The sequence below is a fragment of the Vigna unguiculata genome, chromosome 4, assembly GCF_004118075.2.
Source record: "Vigna unguiculata cultivar IT97K-499-35 chromosome 4, ASM411807v1, whole genome shotgun sequence".
NCBI classification, from domain to species: domain Eukaryota; kingdom Viridiplantae; phylum Streptophyta; class Magnoliopsida; order Fabales; family Fabaceae; genus Vigna; species Vigna unguiculata.
The window spans coordinates 25424859-25434132 of NC_040282.1; the positions used below are offsets into that span (position 1 = coordinate 25424859).

General features: G+C 39.8%; 2 protein-coding genes across 2 annotated transcripts; one reads left to right on the forward strand and one right to left on the reverse strand.

Annotated features, from left to right (window-relative positions):
* Window positions 1-205: 205 nt before the first annotated feature.
* LOC114180633 lies at window positions 206-682 on the forward strand. Its single transcript, XM_028066935.1, has 2 exons — window positions 206-382; window positions 461-682. The coding sequence occupies exons 1-2, from the start codon at window positions 206-208 to the stop codon at window positions 680-682; spliced, it is 399 nt and encodes a 132-aa protein (XP_027922736.1).
* A 509-nt stretch (window positions 683-1191) lies between these two features.
* LOC114180634 (cell division protein ZipA-like) lies at window positions 1192-1575 on the reverse strand. The gene has a single exon (XM_028066936.1). The coding sequence runs from the start codon at window positions 1573-1575 to the stop codon at window positions 1192-1194; it is 384 nt and encodes a 127-aa protein (XP_027922737.1).
* Window positions 1576-9274: the final 7699 nt, after the last annotated feature.

Genomic DNA, 9274 nt, shown 5'->3' on the forward strand with positions numbered 1-9274 from the left:
GGCTTTTCCTTGCTACGTATCGAAATACTAATCCTACATGTCCGTGTTTCTTTACAATAAGGTGGTTAATTAGTGGGTTAAACACATTAAGTTTTTAATTAAATGCAAGTAATGAAAATTAAAAAAGAAAGTGTTAGGGTTTATAAAAGGTCGAAGAAGCCATCTCGTGTGTGACCTTGCTCATGGTTGAAGCTTTGTTGCAGCTATGTCTCGGACCCAATCATCTTCTTCATACTGTAATAACTGCATGCAGCGTAGTGTTCCCGCTTCTCGCACTCAAGCTTTAAGACCTATTTGTGATTGTGGGCAAGCTGCAGTTCTGAGGACAACAAGAACTCCGAGAAATGTGGGTAGAAATTTCTGGGGTTGTGCTAACTACAAGGTAAGATTGATTTAATTGCTATTGTTCTGGGTATGTCTGATTTAATGAATCTTTTATGTATTTTCTATTCATCAACAGCGGCAGAGTGAAGGTGGTGGTGTTTGCTGCAATTTTTTTAAATGGTGGTATGAAGACGTTGATGAAGAAAAAGAAGTTATTATTGTGAACCAAAACATGAAGATAGAAGATCTCGAGAATGTAGTTAGGGATCTGAAAAAATGCTTTAATGTATTAGCCGTAGTGGTTAGTATCGTTGGGTTGATAAACGTTGTGATGTTGGCGTTGATGCTGAAAGATTGACAAAAAAGGGTTGTAATTGTGAAGGTTTTGATGTACGAAGTTTCGAAAATTATGAATGAATTAAGTTATTTATGTTCAATCAGGTCCTCAATTGTGTTAGTTTTGTTCAAATAGGTCCCTACTTTTGTAATTGATGTTCAAATAGGTCCCTACTTTTGTAATTGATGTTCAAAGAGGTCCCAGAATTTTAAAAAATTGTTTAATTAGATTGTGTACTGGATAAACTTTTCCTGTTTAATAATGTTCTGAATACAATTAATTGCATTGTAAGTCGTATAAGAATGTCAGTACTAATAAAATTATAATTCATAAATAACCAAAATCCTCATACTTGAGATTAAACAAGTTGTTGTCCACCATAATCCTGAATTAACCAACTTACAAAATGAAAATGTCTGTGATCCAATTTATCCAAAAATGGCTAATGAATTTTACAAAATAACAGCCATCAAAATTCAAACTTAAAGACCAGATTACATATACATTAAAAGGTCGCATAAACAAGTGAATCAGACTGGCAGGGTTGGTTGTGGAGGAGCAGAAGTTGGATCCTGTGATGGCTGGTTTGGTTGTGGAGTAGCAGAAATTGTCTCCTGAGATGGCTGGGTTGGTTGTGGAGTAGCAGAAATTGGCTCTTGAGATGGCTGGGTTGGTTGTGGAGGAGCATCAGTTGGCTGTGAGGACTGTCCTTGTGTAGGCAGTTGTGGGCAATTTGTTCTATTGTGCCCCAGTTCATGACAAACTCTACATCTTTTTCTATGGCCACCTTTTCGTAATTGGGTGTCATCTTTCCTCAACTCCCATTGTTCCAGCCTTCTCTTTTTCTTGGGTCGCCCAGGCATAATCCTTTTATGTGGAGGCATGACATCTGGGAAATCAGTGGTGGGCCACATGTTTTGTCCATTGATAGGGTAGATAATGGAGTTGTGCATCTCTTCAAAAGTTGATTTCCTGAAACATAGGGGGATATAATCTGCTGCATTCAAGTTCAAGAACCTGATGGCAGCAAGTGCATGGCAGCACGGGATGCCAGTTATCATCCACTTCCTGCAGCTGCAATCTTGGGTGTCTAGGTTGACAACATACTTGTCACCTAGCACTGATAGGTGTGCAACTTCAAATACTTTCCCCCCAGCACAACTACATTACAATTCATATAGACATATCAGATTCTACAGCAGAAATCATCAACACAGATGAGGTTATACATGATCAACACTTAAATAAATCATACCTTGGGATCCAGTATCTACTTTTTTTGGATTCTTCTTGTAGTCTGCTGTTTATTTTAGGACAGATTTGCCCTTCCATTTTTTCCAACTTTTGTCTTTTAGATAGCCACCTCTTCATCATGTATATTCGTATGTCTTCCAACATTGAGATAATAGGCTTGCATCTAGCATCAACAAGCACACTGTTAAATGCCTCTGTCATGTTATTTACTACTGTGCCAGTGACAGCATTCCTAGTGAATCTTGATTTGGACCAAACCCTGTGTAGAAACAAACATTAATTATGATAAGTCAGTGTTGATATTAAATACTATAAAATAAATGAGATTTCAACACATACCTAGGTGGTATAGCAATGAGGTACTTGAAAGCATCTTCATTCTCCTTTTTAATATCTCTCATTACCCTTTCCCAGGCCACAGGGTGTGTCACAGTTGCTGCCTTCCACATTAGGTTTTTCAACTTCTGGCCACCAAACCGTTTTTTGAAATTAGAGTACAAATGCCTCATACAAAATCGTTGCTCTGTACCAGGTAATAACTCCTGAATTGCAGGCAACAGACCCTGTTTCATAGCAGTTATATGCATTAAAATTAATACAGTTCATGGCTATAATGTGAATAAAAATATTTGCATGAACAGATACAAACCTTTTGTTGATCTGGCATAAATGTACATGCCCCACAGACTTCAGGTCCTCCTAGATTATCCACTAGGATTTCCAAAAACCATTTCCAAGTCTCTTTGTTCTCTACCTCCACAATTGCGTATGCTAGAGGAAGCATTTGGTCGTTAACGTCCCTGGCCACTGCAGTTAGCAACTCGCCCCCATATTTCCCTTTGAGGAAGAAACCATCCAACCCAATAAAGGGACGACAAAGCACAAAAGCATCTTTGCATGCTTTGAAACATGTGTAAAACCTACCAAAAATAGACTCACCTTGCATTTCATCCACTTTAACTTTGACTGTGCTCCCTGGATTGCATCTCAGAATTTCATAAGCATAATCATGTATTCTTCGAAACTGTTCTTTGAATGACCCTTCCACTTGGTCTGAAGCTAAGGATTTTGCCCTACGAGCCATGGCCACTGAAATACTTGTATTCCACTTCCTCAACCCTTTTTCTCGCACATCCTTAATCTTGAATTTCGGATTTTCAATCAAAGACTTCTCTACCTTCTTACTCAGCCATTTTGCACTCATAATCTTAAGTTTAAACTCCCTAGAATAGTTATGCCTATCAACCACTTTTCTTAGTTGCCATGTCTTGCGTAATGGAATATATGCAGCATATGCGGACCATTCACATTTTCCTTGTGCCCCCATACATTTCACCCTCACTCTTTGTTTATCATTTTAAACCCATCTTATGTTTCTACCAGAATGAACTGCATAAGTTATTATTGCTTGTTGGAAATGTTCCTTATCTATGAAATTTGTTCCCACATCCCACCTATAGTAAGCCATCGAATTTGGCATGACAAATGTGCCAAAAGGACCACAGCTCCCCCCTTCATCACTTGAACTTTCATCAACACATCCTTCATCATCACTTTCATTAAGACTAAGGAGGTCATCTGATTGCCATTCATCTCCTGTTGTTTCTCTATCCGAAATTACATAACTACCATCTTCCTCACTGTCACTGTATTCTTCTTCTTCACTTTCATTCTCTTTTTCAATATCTTCCACCTGGTCAGACTCTTGCTCATTATTCACCTCCACACTCCCTTCATACAAATTATGATCACCATGGTCCAAACTGATCTGGACATCAACAAGTCCCTCATCTTCTTCTTGAACTCCTTCCTCACCCCTGACGTGAGATTGCACCTCACAATCACTTAAACCATCACCCCCATCTGCACTTCAACCTGAACCTCATGAACCTCCTCCTCAACCTCCAGATTAACCTTCTCATGAACTTCCCGATGAACCTCCTCATTAACCTCCTCCTCAACCTCATTTTCAACCTCATTTTCAACCTCCTTTTGGACCTCCTCCTCAACCTGCTGTACCTCCTTCTCAACCTCCTGTACCTCCGCATTTATGTGACTGCCCTCCCCACTCTCTAACTCAGCCCCACAAAGGAAACCCTGTTCATCCTTTAAGTCGTTTTCCACAACTTCTGCTTCAGATATACCATGGACAACAAACATATGAACCTGGCCATAGTGTTTCGCAATGTGCATCATATTTATTGCACTTTTGTCATCCTCCAACTTATACATGGCATTCTCTATTGCATACCATAACTCCTTAATATACATACCCCATTTCCCTGATTTCTCCTACCACCTCAAAATAACTCCACGTGTCTGGGTCACAACCCCAAACAGTGGATTCCCCACCTATGTAATTAATAGGACCAAACTGTTTAAAAATTCCACCATGGTGGACCACAAATTCGAAAGTCTCATCACACATTACAAACCACTTTTTCAAACAAGTGATATCTGGCAGATATAAAAAACATTTGTAAGCAGGGTCCACAAACACATTTAATATCGCATAAAACATTTGAAACAACACATACAGGGTCCACGAACAAAAAAGGGACCACAACTTTCAAACAAACCGCACCGACACCGACAAAGCACGCACACAACCCCAATCCACTGACAAACATGTTCAGGACAAACAAGTGGGACACTACAACGAAAATCAGAATGCCATACAATAGCAGACAATGACAACACAATAGCACAATAAAACAAACAAAACCGCTTGCGAAACCAACACCAACCCAATCGCAAACGACCAAAAAGAAAATCGCAAACCACCAAAAACGAAAAATAAAAAACGAAATCGAAACCGCTAACGCAATAGAAAACCTAACCTGGTACCGATATGTGCGATGAATTCACGATGACCCCGTACCAATTGCGATTAAAATTCCTATTGAATCTTTTCCCCAAATTCCAACACAGTAACCTAAACCGCCAATTCCCTCAGCAAAGACCTTAAGATGGGTTAACCCCTTCTACTTGCATTTATTGCGCTATAATTTATGTTTTATTTTACTTTCTTTTTTTTTCCTCTTAATTAAACACTTAATGTCATTAACCCCCTAATTAACCATCTCATTATAAAGCAAAAACTGACACGTAGGATTAGTCTTTCGACACGTAGCAAGGAAAAGCCAACTATACAGTAAAACGTTATCAATTTAAACGGCATTACCCAATTAGGACCTAATTGAATCAAATTGACCAAATTTAGGACCTATTTGAGCACCCCGCGAAAATTGGGACCTAATTCAAAAAAGTTGACGAAAATTAGGACCAAAAAGGTATTTTAACCTTACCAAATACATTATGTATTTCAATAAATACCCAAACCCATGAATAAGTTTCTAATAAAATATACAACCTGTCAATTACCAAAAGACTATATATCTAAACCAATATAATAACAATATTATAAACTAACTTTCTATGACAACTACCGCAGACAATATTCATATAATATATGTTCCTGCGAAAACAAATAAAAGATATTAGGGAACACAAATAATGCCTTACCTCAACCCTGGACCTCTCGAGCCGGCTCCTTCTCGACTTGTACATGCCATCTACTAGCGTATATGGTCTGGACCCTTAGGGGGTTACCTGCATAGAGGGCTCTGACGATCAAGTCAGCAAGAAGGTTATCGAAAGTTAAATAGTGGTAGTTGCTTTTGGCAAGAAAAGTTGTAGTAGTTCAGATGCTGGTTATAAATACAATTGATGAGGTCAATTTGTTCACCTTAGTTCATTTGCAAGAAGTTTGAGAGAAGTTATTTGTGTGCGTGAAATCTGTCCGATACGTTCTTTGTTTCTATTGTCATCTTAATATCTCTAAAAAGGTATGTCTAGTGCTAGCAGTAGTGTGTCATTATCTAGTTCGGGTAGTGGGAGTGAGCGCTCAGGGGGAGACGGGAGTAGTCGGTCAAATAGTGGGAGTGGTGGTCAACTGGTTGGTGTAGGGAGGATCCCAATGGAGACAATTACTGAAACAAGGGAGAATCCACCAAAAGAGGTGGTAGAAAGTAACTAGTCGGTAAAGGCCAAATTATGAGTGGGTGGCTGAGGATGTGCGGACTCAACACTCCTTGTTCAGATGGTCTCGTCTCTTGAAGTTGTGGCTTAACTGTATACATATCCTAGAGAGGAACATAAGCCGAGACATAGTGGCTTTGGAGAGGGTAAGCGCTATTGACTATGTTTGCCACGGCTAAGAGGGAGCTTCAGAAATGTTTTTCTATATGTATATGTGCCACTTCTCACAGTTGTACATGAGGTTGCCCTTCGATGATTTAATAATGGGAGTATTACGCTTGCTGAACGTTGCCCCTACTCAGTTGCATCCAAACAACTGGGCATATCTACAAGCTTTCCAGGTTTTGTGTCGATTGTTGTATCTATAGCCATCCCCACAATCATTCTTATATTTCTACGATACTCGGGCCAAGAGTCCAACAACATGGCTGTCTCTAATAAGTCGGCCAAGGATAAGCAGGCTAGATGCATTTACCTAGTCGTTTAAGCATTTTAAAGATAGTTTCTTCAAGGTGGTGGTGAAGGAGCCTGAGCGTTCATATTTCTATACTGATGATGGGAACACCAAGTTCCCTTTCAGTTGGACTGAGAACCCTTGGGGTATAAGGATATGAAGAGGGAGAAATTGTCATTGACGGATAGGGAGGTGGTGGATACCTTGATGAAGTTTAATGATAAGATGCCCACTAAGAGCTTAGTTAGGGTTTATAATTCGATACACCCAATTGTTGATATAGAAGGTATCTTTTTGTGTTTTAAATGGTAGGGTGTGTTTGAGTTAACTAATTGGCGTTGTTGTTATTGTTGTAGGTCATATGGCACAGGTCGGCAAGAAAAATTTGAATATCTTTCAAGCCCTTCGCAAGGAGAAAACGACGAAGGTCAAGGCTGCTGGGAATACTGAAGTTCCCAACCTGCAAGATCCCTTGGTGGAGGTTCATGTACATGGGGGGTCCAAGAGGAAAGCGGAGGTAAGGACGTGAAAAGGGTAAGAGCCATCTTGTTGGGGCCATGATCTTCTACTGGTGCAAAGAAACCCGAGGCTGGACTTATCGAGTTGCCAAAGACTACTGTTTGACATGATATTAAGATTAACTTGGCGGAGTCTCTGGTCAATTCTATTGACAACATGGAACCGAATGCCATGATTAAGGCTATGTTAGAGTTTAACAGCAAAGCCTTGGTTTTGGGACGTAGAGTGGGTACTTTGTATCAGAGAGAGTTGAAGGAGGGTAATTGGTCCAAAATGGAGGACATGCAAGTCCAAGTTGACAAGCATGCCGAAGATAAGGCGGCTTGGAAGAAAGAGAGGGAGGAATGTCTAGAGGAGAGGAGAAGATTGGGGACCTAGAAAGTGCGGTGTTTAGAATCTGAGAAAAAGCTGAAGGAAAGGATTGTGGATCTCGAGGCCGATTACGACGAGCTGAAGGAGAAACATGGCGGTCTCGAGACCGAGTTGGAAGATCTTAAGGGCTGCATTATTCAGGAGCACATTAATGGTTTCCAAAAGGGCTTGCGGCAAACGACCTTTTTTCACAAAGAAATTGATACGTCAGACGTTAGATTTGACGTGAACAAAGATATGATCGTTGGTCAACTTGTGAGTGAAGCAAAATCCAGCCCTGAGGAAGAGGCAGAGAAGATGGCGACAGAATTAGATGCAAATCCTGATGAGGTTGTGGCCGCAGAGGTGGATGTTGATCAAACAACAGCTTAGGATTATTGTTTTATATTTTCAATTTGATATTAATCCTAAGTTTGTAATAATCCGTACACTTTTTACTTTGTTCGTTAATATGATGAATGTTCTATGCATATTTGTTGTCATTCGATACTGATAGTATGTGTTACAGGAGTGTGTTTATTGAATGATTATGTTGTTGCGAATCTGTTTATCTTTGTTCGATATTTGTGTTATAGACCACTTACTTCGGTAAGTAGTATGGAAGTTTTTTGAAAATAATTCATGGACTTTTTATGCAAAGCATCGTAATAGTTATGGTGGTCGACCCACGCCGCTTACATGTGGTAAGTGGTGGGGAACTTAAGAAACTTAACCAGATAAATAGTGTTCGACCCAGACCGCTTACTTGTATTAACTGTTGGGGAACTTAAGAAATTTAACCAGATAGATAGTGTTCGGCCCAAACCGTTTACTTATGGTAAATGGTGGTGAACTTTAACAAATTTAACCAGATAGATAATGTTCGACCCAGGCCTCTTACTTGTGGTAAGTGGTGGGGAACTTTAAGAAATTTAACCAAATAGATAATGTTCGACCGAGGCTGCTTACTTGTGGTAAGTTGTGGGGAACTTTAAGAAATTTAACCAGATAAATAATGTTCGACCCAAGCCACTTACTTGTGGTAAGTGATGGGGAACTTTTAAGAAATTTAACTAGATAGATAGTATTCGACCTAGGCCACTTACTTGTGGTAAGTGGTGGGGAACTTTAATAAATTCAACCAGATAAATAGTGTTTGACCTAGGCTGCTTACTTGTGGTAAGTGGTGGTGGGGAACTTTAATAAGTTAACAAGATAAATCTGTTGAGCATAGGATGAAGAACCCTTCGTTTTATTCATAAAGTTTGGGGTGCCTCGTTAAAAACTCCCTGGCCAAAACCATCCTTAGGGAAAAAATGCTAGGTGAGGAAAAAGAGTACACCCAGGGTTACAAGTATTCATTACATTGATTAGGCTAACTAAAGGAAAATTTTAGGTGATATACATTCCATGTGTTCAGTATCTTTTCTCCTGATAGTTGCTCTAGTTTGTTAGCGCATCCTCCTACATCTTCTCGTATCCAATATGGTCTGTCCCAGTTGGTTGAGAATTTGTCGTCCTTCTTTCTTGCACTACTGGCCATCCTCCAAACTAGGTCACCTTTGACAAATGACCGTGGACATAGGTTCCAGTTGTATTTCCTGGCCGCTCTCTGTTTAATCGTTATGTTTCAGATTTGCACTTTGTCTCTTAACTTAGTTAATAGGTCTAGGTGGGTGCATAGATTTTGTTGGTTCTAGTTTGGGTCATATACTTGACGACATAGGGAAGGTTCACCAATTTTAACCAGTATCATTGCTTCTGCACCGTAGACCAAGCTAAAGGGGGATTCGTTAGTGGCGGATTGTCAGGTGCATCTGTAGGCCTATAATACTTCCAACAAATCTTCTGGTTAGTGGCCTTTGGCGCCATATAATCGTTTTCGCATCTCAACTAGTATTACGTTGTTGGAAACTTCAGCTTGGCCATTACTTTGTGGGTGTTCTACGGAGCTGGTGATGTGTTTGATTCCAAGACCAATGTAAAATTTGGCA